Source organism: Bacillus rossius, chromosome 7 (assembly GCF_032445375.1).
Source record: "Bacillus rossius redtenbacheri isolate Brsri chromosome 7, Brsri_v3, whole genome shotgun sequence".
In the NCBI taxonomy this organism is placed as follows: Eukaryota; Metazoa; Arthropoda; class Insecta; order Phasmatodea; family Bacillidae; genus Bacillus; species Bacillus rossius.
Window position 1 is genome coordinate 3358408 of NC_086335.1, and position 18429 is coordinate 3376836.

The window sequence follows — 18429 nt, forward strand, 5'->3', positions numbered from 1 at the left end:
ATAGCACATACTACAATGCAGGTACAAACACACTAACAGCAAATTTTACTTTAGTATTTAATCAATTATTAATTTACCACATTTGACAAAATTAAAAAAAGAATGAAAGCCAAAATGTTTTTCTGATTACTTCCTAAAAAATAAATTTGAAATTTTCTTCTGCTTGCTTTTTTAGCTGTTCAAGGAGATTATTTGCCTCTCCAAATTATAAATACAGTTGCAACCGGCAGGGTTTATAACAAATACGGGCTACATACACATTGCTCACAGTAAAAAAATTTTTAAGAAAAGGCCGCAAATTGATGAATATTTACCGTCAATAGCGCGCCAAACGCGGAGAAAGGTCATTGTACTTGGTCAGCTGCTGTAACGACGCGGCGGCGCATGCGCACTCTATGCTCCGCCCAGACTCATGACGCCATCAGCCGCCAACCAATAGATGCGAGCTTAGCGGAAAAAAATATAAGCTCCACCTCCCGTGTACCAATTTTATCCAGTTCTAATACCAATTTATTGGTATACGCACCAGTTTTCTCGCTGCCGTGACATGTTCAAGTTTACGTTTATCATGATGTCTTGATACCAATATTTAATTATTTACGATCCCCAGAAATAAATGGTTAGTTTAAAAAATATGGCGTCAACTGTACAATACTTCCCAAATTATAAAAGACGTATAAAACAGTTACCAAGACACCGCTCATTTTATCTTGTGAAGTTTATGTCTCGTACCAGTATTTCGGCTAAGTTGTGACATAAATACAGTATCAGAACTTACAAGCAGCCATGTTTGTACATTCATGAGTTTACGTTTTTCCCTCGTGCATTTTAGATTGTCTCCTGCTATAATTACTCGTACTTTTACACGCCTAGGCTTAAATTATTACATGTTTAGAAATAAAAGCAACTTTTCATGTTATAAAATATGTATATTTTGCTATTTAAAATGTTCATTGCCTACTAGCTCCACGGTATTTTCTGGTTGTTTATGGTTGTTACGTGACGTAAATAGCGGGATTGATTCGATTTTTGAGACGTAATTCGCGGGAAAGTATTGTATTGGACTATATGGGAACCAAACGGGACCTGAAGAATATAGTGCAAATAACGGGAAAACGTAAATAACGGTAACGTAAATAAGGGGTTTCGCTGTAGATGCTTTTTGAATTTATTTAAGTGTGTTGACATATTGTGTAGGATAATACCTAAAAAGGTATTGACCGTAGAAGTGATTTTATGTACCGTGTTTTATCGCATAATGGTCGCACGCACGTAATCGTCGCAACCATATTTTAGGCTGTCAAAATTGGGATAAAAAAACTTCTTGCGTAAACGTCGCATGATGTTTTTGGTCCTGCTAGTGGATGCCGAGCGCTTTGTGTAGGTATCTTTTCCATATAAAACAATGTATTTTAAAGTAGAAATCTAATATTATTCGGTCATTACCACTTACTTAATAAATTGACGGAAAAATACGAAGTTGTTTGACGTGTAAATTTTCTTATAAAGACGTTTTTAAACGTTATTTCCTTTATCTGATCGTCTGCGTCGCCGCGGTGTAGCTATAATCTAAAATTTAATTTCGGTCATTACCACTTATTTATTTAATTAACGGAAATACAAAGTTGTTTGACGTGTAAATTTTCTTTTAAAGACTTTTTAATCTGTATTTCCTTTATCTGATTGTCTGCGTTACCGCGGCGTACCACTTATAAAAATGTAGCCAGCGCATCATTCATGTTTGGTTATGTTGCTTCCCGTATAGAGCGCGCGCAGGTAGTCGAATATCGATATCTCGCCGGTTGGATGCAAGGCGCGCTCTCTGTCAGGTGCCGAGTTAACTACATTTGATAGCCCGCATTCTTTCGTGGCAAGTGTGTACTACGACACGTTAGTTCACGTCAGATTCAAGTGGCTTGTGTTCGTGTTAGAGTTTTGGTTTTTCTATTTAAAGTTGAAGAAAGGTTTTTGTTTAAGGAATTATTAATATAGATTGTTTGGCGTGCTATTGTATACTCCACCTTTTTTTAAATAAACGTACTTTCTATGAACGGGTTTGGTTTTTATGAATAACTTTACCTAACAAAAAAATTTTTTTCTGCATAATTGTCGCACCCCTACTTTTCAAACTTGATTTTAGAATAAAATGTGCAACTATTATACGAGAAAACACGGTAAGTACTATTTCACCAACTCTATCCTTACCTACACATGAAAACTGCATCATCTTGTTTACTAGTAATAGATGTTATACATTTCATTTGATCACAAAGTACTAAGACAACATTATGTAAAACTAATTTGAGTAATAAACACTCCTAGTTACAAGTGAACTACTATAACTGTAAATTATCATAACTGAACTTAAGAGACTCTCTGACCCAATGGTCTTGTTTAAATAGTACTATTGCTTGCCACTGTTTTGAAGTTAGCCCCATCTTTTACCTACTAAAACTGTGAAAGACATTATGTTACAAACGAGAGAGACTAGGACGCAACACGTGCCAGGGGTCTGGCGTCCTGGCACCAACCCCCCACCCTCCGCCCCTGCTCTGTCCTTCCTTGACCGGCGCTGCTATCTGTCTCCTGGCGACCTGGGAGTTTTCCATGGAGTGGCGTGAATAGGTGTCATCATTCAGGATGCTTCGAGCATCTGGTCGGCTCAGGATGATGCGATACGTCACAACCACTCCAGTCGGCTCCAGAAACACTGCCAAGGTTATAAAAGTGGCGACGCTGGCTTGTGCGGGAGTTCGGAAAGTCCAACCGGTGAGTGGAGTGAAGTGCAAATTTGGCGAGGAGAACAAGAGACCTCCTTGTGAGCGGCACGACGCGGAGCAGCGAGACCGTGTGAGTGCGAATGAGTGGCGTGAGACTGTGTGTGCGGATAGGTGCGAGTTAAGGGGCGAATCACTGTTGAGCCTTAGCTCCAGTTAGAGTGCAAACTGAGGAACTTGACAGGCATTTAGAGATTAATAAACAGACTTTTTTAAGTGCAAGTTATTGTGAACAGACATTAAGTGTGGTGATTTAATAAGTAATAAATTATTAATTTATTAGTAGTAAATAAAACTGTATAAAAATTAATTGGGCTATCCTTACGAACCCGTTTTGCCCACTTGTAACATTTGGTGTCGGAAGTGGGATAGCCCCAATTAAATGATTTACAAATAATTAACAGTGAATTTAAAAAAAATGTAAAAAGTTAAAAAAAATATATTAGAATTTATATTTTTGAGATTAAAATTTGTGTTAGGAACTGTACTGAGTTGTTAGTGTAGTAAAGTAAGTGTAATTATTTAGTAGAATTTTAGTATTAGCCATAGGTAAAGTTATAAGTGTACTGATAGGACAGTGGTGATAGTGGCAGATTAATAGTGTATGTGGACAAGTAAGATGGCTGCAGACGAACTTAAAAATATAATGGTTTTCTTGGCCAAAATAAATAAAAAAATGGATAATAACCAAGAAGAGATGAAGATAAAAATTGATGATAACCAAGAAGAGATGAATAATGAAATGAAGAACTGCCAAAAAGAGATGAAGACTGAAATCGGTGACATGAAGAGGGGTCAGGAAGATATGTGTAATGAACTCGTGGCTGCTCAAGAAGAATTAAAGAATAAGATGGATGAAACCAGTATTCAATTGGAGGGGAAAGTACAGTGTTTGAAGCAACATCTAGTCGAACATGAAGAACTGATGGCGCAACAGGTAGCTCACCTCGAGCAGGCCAACAAACAAGTGCGACAAATGATTAAGGAAGCTACAATTTACATCTGCTACGAAACAGAGTTCTTCCAGAGACAGAAGGTGGAAGGTGCAACTGCACACCCAAAATTCAAAGCCACCCACCGTTCATGGCTAATCGTCATGGCCTGTCTTCAGGCAACAGTTAAGAGGCAGCTGCTGAAGTGAATAACTGGGATGAGGAAGAAAAGGCTATGACACTCGTCTTGGCCCTGTTTTTTTAAAATCATTTTAGGTTTTTTTAGCAGGCATAGATCGCTACCACAAACCTTCGGCAATCATTGCAACGTTTTCTCACAGAAAAATAAAATCACAAAGCACAATAAGTACATGCAAGATGTCCATCGTTTCTTTAAGCAGTAGCAGGTCAACCAACCTTGGAGCTTGAAGGAACCTTTGCACTATGCAGCTTTGCCATGCGGCATTGAATAAGCCCCGTACCATTATTTTTTAACACACGTTTTACGAAAAATTGTTCACAATTTGCGGGTAAATACGGTATAAGTCCGGCCAAAAACAGAAATCATAGCAAGACTAGTAAAATAAAATGTTCATCATTACGTCCACCATATAAAATTAGTGATGGGCCGAGACTCGAAAATTCGAGTCGAGTCGAGCGAGTAGCATCAGCTCAGCTCGGCTCGGCATTCGAGTTTATTTTACTCGACGGGGCGAAACTCGAAAGGAAATTCGGGTAAAACTCGATGATAAAATATAATAAAATTGAATTACAATAAATTCTTAATATCTCCTTACGTGACTTCGGCCGACACTAAAAATTACGTACGTAAGACCGAAACACGTACTTACAAACGACGACAATCTGCCATATTGTTTATATTTTAGTTTTACATATTGTAAACTTAACAGGTGTGACCATATAGCAAAGAAGACGAACACATTTTTAATAAACAAAACACGAATTAAATTTTATAATCATAATATCGGCACAAATATTACTTTTTTTAGTATATCCGTGCTACAATCGGCGCAACGTTACAATAATAAATTAACGGTAGCGCTATATTTGTGTTACAGAGCGCATGTTTGCGACTCGCCACCAATCACGAAATGGCATTTAAAAAAAAAACTTTGCTCCACTAATTTTAGGAAGTGTAGGTTGGCGATAGTCTTGTGCCTGCTCGGACATTTAAGAGAGCGCTCCGAACTAGTTCGATCCATGTTAGGTGCTAGTTCGGTCTTTTAGTGCTAATAGTTCAACTAGTACGCTAGGTTAAAGGACACTGACAAAACCTTTTATTACACATATATCAGTTCACCTGAATGTTATAAATATGAATATCTTATCAGATATTTTCTTGTGACCTGCAATAAGCATTTCTAATTATATTTATAAAGATTTTAATGTAATCTTTCTATGCATAAAATCTTTTTTTTTTCCATAAAAGCAAACATTTGAAAATAAATCCAATGAACAATTAATTAGAATGTCACTTTCAATAATCAAGAGCACACATTACCTAATCTTATGAATCATACAAAACAATAAAAATAATCTAGTGTTACACTGCTATACATTTGAATAAACGCAACAATACTAGTACTAAATTTTGTTGCCGGACTCGTGCCGCGCACGCCACGTTATTGTCTCGTTCAGTCGTTCGAACTCGAAGCCGAAGGTACTAGTACGTTATTCGTTCCGTCTCCACCCTGTCCGTGACACGGCAATAGAAAGAAGAGGCGGCGATAAGCGATAAGAAAGAAGCAGGAACCAAGGAGAGGGAAAGAGACAACATTACCTGTGTAAAGGACAGCAGCTAAGAAACGCGCATGCGCACTGCCCGACTGTGAACCATGGAGCTGCGCAGTGCGCACTGCGCAGTATGTACGCATGCAGAGCGCACTCGCAAGGGAAGGGATGACGAGATCGAGACTGTTATGTGAACGAGAACGAGAACGAGGTAAACAACAAACGTCCATCGGTTCGAAAGCATCCTGTTTGGAAACTAGTGTACTATTAAGTATGACCTATTAAGCAAAGTGACACAGAATAGTTCGTACTAGTACAGCGGAAGGAATACATTCTTAACAGTACATAGTACATGTACTACACAAGACTAGTTGGCGAACATGAATTTTTTTTTTCCGTGTTTGTTTACATTATTACGTTCGGCGAGATTGAGTTTTGTATAATTGTTTACTATCCAAGTTAAGTGGCAAGTTAAAATTAATTATGAAGTATAAAGTATTTTATAAAGTGTAACTATTCAATACAAATACAAAAGCATGGATTGGTTGGAAGTGCCAGCTTGCGATTGGCCGGCAACGTAACGGCGTTAGTGTTGTAGCAATAATCTTTAAATGTATTATATTTGTCATGGGAACGTTTATTGTAATGTTGCGCCAATTGTAGCACGGCCTTACACTTCTCATAAGTGAAAGTTTTCAAAAATGTTCTAATGATTGTGTGAAACTTACCCTAACCTTCGCGCAAACAAGCCTAAATTATATTCATTATTTTTTATTGACTCGTGAATGCTGCAGGCCGCAGCTAACTTGTTCGGTCCAAAATAAGGTAAATATGTAGTTGAGCGCTATTTGCGGAAAAAAAATGTTAAAAATCTGAAAATTCTTTTATTAATGCTCTTTAAATTCCTCTTTTCATTAAAGCCGGCGGATATAAGAAATTTCAAATACTTTAGAAGATATCGAATTTTTTAATTTTCACAGTTGGGCGATATTTGTTAAAGAAAATTTAAAAATTCCGAAAATACTTTTATTCTATGCTCTATACCTCAATTATTGAATTGTATTATATCAGTTAAGAATTTATTCTAAATCAGTTATTTGTATTAATACTTGTATTTTAAATATATTTGATTAAGTGGGCCATGATATAACAAGACAACCATCTAAGGACTGTTAGCAGTAAAGTGCAAATAAATATTCAAGCTCGACTTAAGTGTCAAAGATTCAAATAAAAATTCAGACTCGAATCGACTCAACTTGAATTTATGATCTACAAACTCGATTCGAATCGACTCGAACTAATTATTGTAAAATTCGACTCGACTCGACTTAAAAATTTGCAGGTTAGTACATCTCTATATAAAATATTTACCACAGTGCTCAACAAACAATGAAACCGAATTAGCTGCTCATATTGCTGTACCAGTTGTGTCACGTATCACACAATCAGGTCAATGAATGGCTAGTGTTTTGATTTTGTTGTGTATTCATCAGACATTATGCCTTGAATGAGGGAAATGGTGTACAGGTGGAACAGTCTCACAAAGGAAACAAATGCAAGTAGATGATTGGTTGAAAAATATATCGTAACACCGTCCTGCATGCGGCAAAGGTTTTGATGATCATATTTGTTATTGTTTTGAAACAATTATCTAAAAGTTTAACTATAAGTAAAGTTTAAGAGTTTAAAGATAAACTTTATTTTATTACTTTATTTTATTCCTTAAATGATGAACGTTATTTGCAGGAAGCATCTATAAATGCAAATGTTTTGAATGGGAAAAATGAACACAGGGATTTGTGGAAGTGATCAAGGGAATTATTATTTAAATATTATAAACGGAAAAACATATTGTGCGGGAATTTCTTGAACAAGTTTTACTGTATTTGGTTTCCCTGGATACATTGTATGTATTCATGAGCCACACCTTTCCTTATAACACACATTTTTCTACCTGTCTGCTGCATGTCAATAATACTTTTGCTGTTCACTACAACGTGTAGTGGTAATGATAGTATAAATACAGCAAAGAAGCAGTACAACCTGAAGAACACAATAATTTGTATAGTAAACATTTCAGTATTCTTGAAAACCTAGGTCTAGAGAGTAGTTTGAAATTAAATTACCTTTATTTAATTACATGTCAATTTTGAATTTTAACATAACTCTAGTACCTATATTGTAATTCAAATTATTATCATTAAAAGATCAAAATGAAATGCTACCTTCGACAAGTTATAACACATATGGCATGTGACTAAGGCTAATCTATGATAATAAAATAAACAGAATGCATCACACTCTTTACGGCGGTTAATAAATAAATCACTAAATGTTCATTTTGCACAGGGATTGAAAACATCTCAAATTCACTAATATCCTAACATAATGTGAAAGTTATGTTTGTCTATGAAACACATGGAAACTTAACTCGATGCTCGTAAATTGTATCTCATTCCAGTCAGAGGCATATACAAGATAAGGGAAAGGGGAAAAAATAAATAAAGAGCATTTAGCATAGTTAGAGAAAGTTTGTTAGTAACCATCACAAACTATTGTTAAATTATTTTTTTAGTATAAATTTTTTGTATTTGTTTATTTTTGTATGACCATGAATCCTTCTCCTCAAGAAAGAGGTTGTATTCCACTCGTGCTTTCAGCTGGATACATCGTGAATACCAGTAAAACTATTGAGCATGCGTCTTCAATGGGAAGATTTCTGACTACATGAGCAAAACGCATCAGTGCACATAACCACAGTTCACAGTGCATCAGTTCAGCAGATTATGGGGGGGGTGGGGTGATGTTCCCTGGTTTCTTATAACTATTTACTCGTTGTGGAATTACTAGCATGTCTGAGCCTTCTTGTGCTCTCAGATGAGGGAACCGCTAGTTAAAAAGCTACATGCTCTCCTCTGAACTGCATCACTTAACGATACTTTCAACCTCTGTTGTTTACTAATGGTTTATTTGTGAAGCAGTGAAACAAAATGATACCGGCTACATAGAAAAAGCCAAAGGTTTAATTGTATTTAATGTTAAAGTTGCCCTCTTTTATCGCATAATCGTCGCACCCATATTTAAGGGCGTCAAAACTTCGATAAAAAAATCCTGTAAACGTCACGTGATGTTTTTGGTCTCGCTATTAGATTCCAAGCACTTTGTGTACTTATCTTTTCCGTATAAAACGATGTATTTTAAAGTAGAAATCTAATATCTATTCAGACATTACCACTTACTTATTTAATTAAAATACGAAGTCAGATGTGTAAATTTTTTTTAAAGACATTTTTAAACGTTATACCTAACCTTTATCTGTTCGTGTGCGTCACCGCGGTGTACCGCTTTTAAAAATTTAGCCAGCGCTAGTTGGCATCATTCATGTTTCGTTATGTTGCTTCCCGTATAGAGCACGCACACGTAGACGAATATAGATAACTCGCCGATTCATTGAATGCGCGTGCTCTGTTGAGTGCCGAGTCAACTACATAGGATGGCCCGCACACCGTGGTGTGTACTATGATAGTTATGCGTTAGTTCAGGCTCGCATTATGGTCACAGATTTTGTTTTTCTATTTAAAATTGAAGAAAGGTTATTAATTTAAATTGTTTGGCATGCTCTTGTACGCTCCACTTTTTAATTAAATGTACTTTCGATGAATGGCTTTTGTTTTTATAAATAACTTTACCTAACAAAAATTTTTTTTCTCGCATAAACATTGCACCCCTACTTTTCAAACTTGATTTTAGTATAAAATATGCGACAATTACACGATAAAACATGGTACCTGATTGGTGAATACTAAACATGAGGTACCCGGAGTGGGTGGACGTGTCCGACCTCTGCTGCTGCTGCACGCAGCTTGTGAGCAAACAGTGATGTTGCCAGAAGCAGACAGGGGTGGTGGTGTGTGGTTGCAGCAGGGGGCACGGCAGTACACGATCCTGCGCAAGCAGTGATGTTGCCAGAAGCAGACAGGGGTGGTGGTGTGTGGTTGCAGCAGGGGGCATGGCAGTACACGATCCTGTGCAAGCAGTGATGTTGCCAGAAGCAGACAGGGGTGGTGGTGTGTGGTTGCAGCAGGGGGCACGGCAGTACACGATCCTGCGCAAGCAGTGATGTTGCCAGAAGCAGACAGGGGTGGTGGTGTGTGGTTGCAGCAGGGGGCATGGCAGTACACGATCCTGCGCAAGCAGTGATGTTGCCAGAAGCAGACAGGGGTGGTGGTGTGTGGTTGCAGCAGGGGGCACGGCAGTACACGATCCTGCGCAAGCAGTGATGTTGCCAGAAGCAGACAGGGGTGGTGGTGTGTGGTTGCAGCAGGGGGCACGGCAGTACACGATCCTGCGCAAGCAGTGATGTTGCCAGAAGCAGACAGGGGTGGTGGTGTGTGGTTGCAGCAGGGGGCACGGCAGTACACGATCCTGCGCAAGCAGTGATGTTGCCAGAAGCAGACAGGGGTGGTGGTGTGTGGTTGCAGCAGGGGGCACGGCAGTACACGATCCTGCGCAAGCAGTGATGTTGCCAGAAGCAGACAGGGGTGGTGGTGTGTGGTTGCAGCAGGGGGCACGGCAGTACACGATCCTGCGCAAGCAGTGATGTTGCCAGAAGCAGACAGGGGTGGTGGTGTGTGGTTGCAGCAGGGGGCACGGCAGTACACGATCCTGCGCAAGCAGTGATGTTGCCAGAAGCAGACAGGGGTGGTGGTGTGTGGTTGCAGCAGGGGGCACGGCAGTACACGATCCTGCGCAAGCAGTGATGTTGCCAGAAGCAGACAGGGGTGGTGGTGTGTGGTTGCAGCAGGGGGCACGGCAGTACACGATCCTGCGCAAGCAGTGATGTTGCCAGAAGCAGACAGGGGTGGTGGTGTGTGGTTGCAGCAGGGGGCACGCCAGTACACGATCCTGCGCAAGCAGTGATGTTGCCAGAAGCAGACAGGGGTGGTGGTGTGTGGTTGCAGCAGGGGGCACGCCAGTACACGATCCTGCGCAAGCAGTGATGTTGCCAGAAGCAGACAGGGGTGGTGGTGTGTGGTTGCAGCAGGGGGCACGGCAGTACACGATCCTGCGCAAGCAGTGATGTTGCCAGAAGCAGACAGGGGTGGTGGTGTGTGGTTGCAGCAGGGGGCACGGCAGTACACGATCCTGCGCAAGCAGTGATGTTGCCAGAAGCAGACAGGGGTGGTGGTGTGTGGTTGCAGCAGGGGGCACGGCAGTACACGATCCTGCGCAAGCAGTGATGTTGCCAGAAGCAGACAGGGGTGGTGGTGTGTGGTTGCAGCAGGGGGCATGGCAGTACACGATCCTGCGCAAGCAGTGATGTTGCCAGAAGCAGACAGGGGTGGTGGTGTGTGGTTGCAGCAGGGGGCACGGCAGTACACGATCCTGCGCAAGACGCTGCGCCTGACGGTGGAGGACGGCAGCGAGGTGCAGCCCACGGACATCAGCTACGTGCACAGCGTGTACGCCCCCTTGAGCGTGCGTCTGGCGCAGCACCTGGCACGCCCGGGGGGCTGGCGCTCGCTGCAGGACGTGCTGGGCCTGCTGGGCGTGCCCAGCTTCCAGGAGACACAGCGCACCGCGCTCGGCCGACGTGAGTTACTGTCCTGGCAGCACCGACATGTTCACATGTGTCTCAAACACCATGAGTCGTGTGATAAGACAGAGGAACTAGATCTTGACAGCATTGGTCAGCACTATTCTTTGCTTCATGTTGATTGCACGTCTAGTGTGGTTTCTTACTCTTGGAGACAATGTATTCCAGTCACAATATTTACGGACAGGTTATTTTTTGGGAGTTTCACCTTTTTTCTGTTGGCAACAGCTTTTTTTAATGTTTATAGTGCCAGAGGTGTGCATCATGTGATAATTCCTACTTGGTTGTGCAGCTCAAATTTCTTTTATTTTTATGAAGCCTCAGATGCAGTGTTAGCTCTCCCCTGTCAAGAGTTTGCTGAAAGTGTCCCTAGTTTGTCGAGGGGTGCTGTCTGTCTGAAAGGAGTAATAAACTGCAAAATTAAGTCACCAACACACCTCAATATGTTTTGAATTTCCCACTTTTTGTAGTGTCACAAATTACTAGTAACTTACCCCTTGCAGCGTTAGATCCTTGTGCGTGAACACAAACTTTGAAAAACCTGGTCCCATTGACTTGCTGCTAGGCCCAGACATGTACACACAGGCTTGGGTGGACCATTGGAACTTGGGTTAACATGTGCCGATAGTGATGGAATCAAAGTTTTGATGGTTTTGTTACCCTTGGATGAGTATGGTGTGCACAGGGTGGGTGGATATCTGGAGCAACAAACATCTCTTTGTGTTGCCCAAAGATCATCCAGCAATAGCAGTATTATTCTCCGTTCACTCTTAGCTGAGTTTTGAAATAAACAAACACCGTCGTATCACTGCGCTGCGTCAGCAAGTGATAGGCTGAATTCATCCTGCGCACCAACCACTAGTTACAACACACACACTTCAGTACAGTCGGTGATAATAAAATAACGGAAAAGTAATATAACAGGAAAATGGTGCAGTTACCATTCAGGACACAAAAGCAAACAATGTTTATTTTTTGAATAATCGATCAAATAGCACCGTAACGTAAGACAACAATATGATAGTGTTACGATTTGGTACTCACCTAATCACTATCTGGCAGTGGTGCTATCCCTTCCAGACTTGAATCAGACCTACCACCACTATCTTCGTCACTACTGTCGTCACTGTCACCGAGAGGAACTATAACACTGTCAACGACAATATCACTGATACCATCCAATTCCACATTTTTACCTCTTCTTTCATTACGTGCCGAATACAGTCGTCACACTTCTCTGGAGTAATCTGAGACAAAGCTGTGGCTACCAAATCACGTACCTCGCTTAGCTTGAATGTTCTGTTATTACGTGTCATGTAACCTTTAATCTGACTCCACACGAGTTCGATTGGATTCAAGTTGCAATGATACGGCGGTAGCCTAAGTACAGTGTGCCCCGCTTTCTCGGCGATGTTGTCAATCACATATGCAGTAAAATATGAACGTACTGTATGAACTAAATTCAGCAACTCCACTTTCAAAGACGTTGCACTGGAGGATATATTTTTTGACTGTAACCACTCAATAGTATTTTGTTTTCTCCACGAATGATTTGGCACACAATTACACTTTACACTGTGATAGGACGCATTGTTAGGGCCTGGAAAATTTCGGTGTTTTCAGTATGCAAAAAGCGGTACTTTCAAATTAGAAAAGCGGTGGTTTAAAGTCGGTATTTTCGTTATGCAATGGAAATTTTACCGGTATTTTAAATGTTGACTAAATTGTGCAGTTATTGAATATAATAGTTTACATATTTAATAAACAATCCATGTATACTAGGAATAGGCTAATATGCATAATAACAGCCAATTAAATCCAAAACAGTTACACAAAACAGACACATTGCTATAGATGTTTGCAACTACAATTTTTTTTTTTTTTGGCTGCCAATGCCACATGCTTAGCCGACTTTAGGTGTTTGTCAATGAAATCTTTTCTATCCCATGAAACTTTACAGTTGCAAAATTTGCACATCACTGTGCTATTGTCAGTACAATAAAACCCATGTTTCTGATACTGATATGCTCGTATTTAATGGAGTGGAGGAACACAGGGTTGCCACTTGAACAAACCCCAGCGCACAAATGAGAAGAAACTTAGTGTGAACTATACCCCAGATGAATTTTGAGCATCAAAACCATACACGAACACGGCTTATGTAAAAATAAGGTAATTATGCTGAAACACAAGACTTGGGTTTAAGGATACTTTAACCTTGTGTGGATCAAGTAGAAAACATTCGGCTATAAACGAAAGAAATAAGAACAATGCTATCCTGAAATGCTGTGACATGTTTTTGGAGTAGATAATCACAGCGACAGACCGACAGGATGCGCTCCTGCTCTTGCCGTCAGCGATGTTTATTTTGACAGCTCAAGCAATTATCTTTTCCACGTCCCTTCGCAGCGTAAAAAAAAAAAGAAAAAAAAACACGCTGACAGTGTCTCACGCAGAAGGTTGAAATAAGGGAGGGAATGTGTTGAAATGTTAGTTGGAAAAGGAGGGGGGGGGGGGGGGGGAATTGTTTTTACATGGTTTGTGGCCTTGAAGAATTAGCAGGGATGGGAGAGGTAAGCGTCGCGTCAAGTCACGTATGACGTCAAGCCGCCGGGCGGGTAAGATAACATGACAGCTGAGACGGCTTTTCGTGCGATAGTGGAGGCGCCGAGCTCGTCTAGACACTGCCGCGTGGCCAGTCTAGAGGGGTGGTATCTATTTTTAGACGTCTTTTGTATGCCTGGCTGCTTACAGTACAGCTCTCGCCAAGATAAACGTGAACACATAGAGCCCAACAAAGTGTAACAGACTTGTTTTTCAGCCGATTTTACTCAAATTTTCGACTTTCTCTGCTCAAATTTTTCATGTTTTCTCAAAAAACGGTCATATAAACGGAATGGACGCATCAGAGGGGGCTCGCATCGGCGGGATTATACTGTAATGGTACTTTTCGGGGATATATTCGCAGTGTAATATAGAAATGTTGTGGTTTTCGCGAATGTACTTACTTTTCGCGTTTTCATGCGAAATTCGCAAAATTCGCGATCGCGAAAAATTCCAGGCCCTACACATTGTCCATAACAACATACACTGTGATAGGACGCATTGTCCATAACAACACTGTTCTGTTCTAATTTTGGCAATGTTTTTTCAAACCAATCCCGAAAAAACGTCATCATTCATCTCTTCATGATAATCACCGGATTTCTTTGACTGAAAAATTAACTCACCGTTTTCCACAAAACCACTGTCACTACCAATATGAAGCAATATAAGGCGCTGCCCCTTACCTATTGGATTTTTTAGTCCTGTAGACAGTCCTGAGAGAAAAGCTTCTCTCTTCTTCTTAACTGTAGAATCTTTCCAAGACTTGTTTGTAGCATGCCCTTCATTCACCCACGTTTCATCTAAATAGTATATTTTGCGTCCTTGTTGTCGGTAACCACGGATTTTGCTTAAATAATTTCTTCATCATAGTGAAATGTCGCCCCTATCAATTATGACATTTGTTTTGCTTCTCTTTACGTGCTGTAAACCGATAAGTTTTAACAGTTTATAAAATGTTGTTCGTCTGAAATTAGGAAGTTTAGGGTCGTTGTTAACACACCGTAGCACTTTGTTCAGCGTAGGTGGTTCATTTGCGAAGAAAAAACTATGCACTTTATGCCTAATAGCCGTCTTCACAAAATCATCACAAGTTTTGATAACAGGATACTCATGTTTCCTTTTCTTCCCGGGAGTTGTTAATGTCCCAGTGTCCTGTAATTCTTTCCTTGCACGAAGCACACTGCTCTTCGAAACACCCGTAAATTCCGCAGTTAAACTCGCGATATCGTTCACACGACAATCTGGATATTTGTCTGAAAATGTTTTAAAAACATTCAACACAATAGTTTTCTGTGCACTTTTCAAAGGCATTCCCGTTCTGTGCTTTACAAAACTCGGTCCGGCGTGAGCCATAACAAGCAGTGAGCGCGCAAATCCAAAATACAACTGTTGCGCCGGGCATCATTTGTACACTGTACACACGGCGTCTGCTAACATAATTGTAAGTAAATACTTGCTAACACATTAAACTGTATTGGATATTAATGGTGAAAGTGAAACGCTATAATGCTATATAACAATTGTTATAAAAAGGCAGTGTAAAAATACTTACAAATGGTACGTAACCAAGGCACTACAGTTAACTCCCTTATATCCGCGGGCGGATGATCCGCGCATGCTACGAAAAAATACAGCACATATGTAAATCTGTATTTTATTACAAGTGAGCAAATTGGAACTCTACTGACGAGTGTATTGTGTGCAGTATACAGTACAACGCCACAGGCGAGCCCAGTGCGAAGGCGCAGATGACTCACAAAGCGGCTTTGCAACACATCGTCGGACTGCTTCACTATTTAGAGGAACAAGACGACGATGTGTAGTTGGCTGAAAAACTTATGTTGCGGAAATTCAATCAAGAATTAGGAAAAGATGTTTCCAAAGCAAGAAACAAAAACAGGTAACTGATTTTTTCGAAAAGTTGTAAATTTAAAGAGTTGTGCTTTTTTAGTGTCTAATGAAGTCTCTGAGTACGTTCAGTACCGTATCCTTGTTACGAAGTAATTACCGAGCACTTTTATGTTTTCATCACTGAAATGTATTGTTTGTTAATTATTCAGTAAAATAATACAATTTTAGCATCATTTAATAATTTTTACAGTTAATTGTAACTTTTATTGTACATAAACTTTTAGATTTTTAAGTTGAAATTAATGTTTCCTTTTTTGTTTCCCATTTTCGGCTCTTTTGCGGATTATCAGTGATTATCACTATCCGCGGTGGCTCTGCCACTTAATTTCGCGAATAATCGGGAGTGTACTGTATTTCTTCCACACGAATAATTTGCACGGCGGCCGGCAGCCAATGAAAATGTTTGTTTACAAGAGGCTTTGTTTATTCCAAAACTCAGGTAATAGTGAACGGAGAATAGTAGACTTTATCACCTCAAATATCTACAGGCACCCTAATAACTGCTGCAATCTCTGAATTTTTTTTTATTAGCTTTGTTGTTGATTTGTAGTTGTTCGCTGCTTTCTTTGTTGACCAGTCAACAAAATGTCTTTGGTAAGTAACCTACACATAGAGTTAACTTAAGCGCTGCCATTTGAAAATAGTGGGGGAATTGTGCAGGAATCATCTTAATTAGTCTTGACAAGCTACGCGTTGTGTTACTGAAAAGGCCTATATCTCAATTTTCTTTGGCCCTGTCAGCTGTCACCAAGGCTGTTCATACTGAGGTGGTAATGACTGCTGATATTTTTCTTGCTTCATCCATGTGCTCTTCATGTTGATGGTGGTGAACTTTATTGGACCTTCCAAACAGCTGCATCATGCCTTTACTTGAGTTCTGAAATTCTTAACCTGGAAATATTTTGCCTCTGCTCATTCTTTTCATTTATAGTTTTTACTGACAGCATGTGCTCATTATGGTGGACTGTGGGAAACTGCAGTCTAGTCTGCAAAATATTATCTTTGGCAGATGATAGGCAGTCAAATTCTTACCTCTGCCATGATGGTTTGAGCTGTTTTTGATTCATGACCGTTGACACAAGTTTCATCCGACTCTTCGGACATGACCGCCTTCCATATTGGTGGACCTCTTGTTGTTACTGAGCTGATGATGATGATGGGACACATGCCTGGCAAGAAGGTGCAAGAGGCGAGAGACGGCAGTACCTCCACAGCTGCCTCAAGGAAAGTGGCTCACCAGGTAAAGATGGTGTTGTTAGAGTGGCTGACATGTCCACACCCAAAGGACATTTGCGCTGTCCAGTTCACAAACTGCACCTATCCCTGGTGCAGTTAGTACTAAGTCTCTGTCATTAAGTCTACATTTTTAATCATTTCAGTGAAAGAACTTTTGTTTTTGCTTATTTAACTTTGTCACATTATTGATATTTAATCATGTGGAGACCTCAAGTCTATCTCGGACCAAATGTTTAGTATGCATCGTGTTGTGTACTTAAGAACTCTAGAAGAATGGCTGCTGTGGGCATTGATATATGGTCCACGCTAGTACGTATGTAAGTAAAGCATATATTAAGAATATAGTGAGTAAAAAAAAATTTTAATTTTAGTCTTTTCAACAGCTTTTAGTCTTTTCAACGTCCCAATGTTTGGAAAGTTGCGCACACATAAAAATGGTATTAGATAAAAATAACAAGCCCATTTCTTTATTATACAGATTTTCCAAAATATTAGATAAATTAATGCATTGAAAAAATAAAAACAAAATAATATATTGGGTAGCAGGGAACTGATGCCGGGTGTTCCCAGTCTGATTCCGGCGGCATGTGTGCTTGTGAAGGTCAGCAGAATGGACGGCCTGCCACTGCTCCGATGTGTGCTCCAGTTTATTTGTTTGGCGAGGTTAACTTACACTAGACCAATTATCAATGCATGATTGTTAAGTCTGTACGAATACTGGTTTTTGAATGAGAAGTGAATATTGAATTGAATGCTAAAAACATTTACGATATCAAATTGTGAATATTTATCTCAGCAAGATTGTTTTAAACTTGACAAAAGTTTTAAATAATTAAAGTTGAGTTGTGTTGTCTTTCCCGATGCTGGCCTCTCTGCTCTAAAGGGAAGGTAGCAACATCGAGGTCTCGAGGGTTGATCTGCACGAGGCACGGCCGAATCGTGAGATACGTGGACGAGACGCGGGTGATGCGACCGAGTCTTTTCTAGGAATATTCATTTGGCAGGGGTTCCCCACCAGAGCATGCACAAGCTTCCAGTAGGTAAATGATTTGTCAAGGCAATTTCTGGTAGAAGCTAGAAGGCCATTTATACTAACCAACACAAATCACACTGACTGCTGCCCCTATAGTGCCCACTGAATAGAGGATATGTAACTAGGGCAAGGCGGAACTGCCTAGGACACTCTTGAAGACTTCCTGCACCTTTCGAGACAGGGTGCCTGTAAACGGACGTTATAATCGGCGACAGGCAGGTGGTGGCAGTAGTGACGGGCAGGCTCTCATAGCTGAAGGTTGCAGATCTTGAAGTGCAGGCAGTTTCGATGGGTGGAGGATAACCGAGCCGAGGCAAGGAGGCAAGGAGGTGAGTTGGCAGTTAGATGGCGTCCTCTTTTAGCGCATGTCTGGCTGGAGGGGGTAACCAATGGGAAGCGAGAGCCGTGCTATGTGGGGGGAAAGGGAGGGGAAGAGGTGCTGCCTCCCTTAGTAAACAGACAAAGAAAAACCATGGGTCAACAGTGTCTTATGTGCCAGTAAGCTGAGACACGGTACACATAGAATTTACTTACCGTGTTTTATCGCATAATCGTTGCAACATTTTTATTTATTATTTATTAGAT

At 40.4% G+C, this 18429-nt stretch overlaps 1 protein-coding gene across 4 annotated transcripts in view; it reads left to right on the forward strand.

The window, feature by feature from the left end:
• LOC134533645 (vacuolar protein sorting-associated protein 33A) overlaps positions 1-18429 on the forward strand; it is a 175549-nt gene that overhangs the window by 123899 nt on the left and 33221 nt on the right. For 3 of the 4 annotated variants that reach the window (XM_063371175.1, XM_063371172.1, XM_063371174.1), the window contains one exon: positions 10823-11054. In XM_063371175.1, coding sequence (XP_063227245.1) covers positions 10823-11054 — 232 coding nt within the window. The remainder of the gene's footprint in view (positions 1-10822; positions 11055-18429) is intronic. The other variant, XM_063371173.1, reaches the window with a different exon arrangement.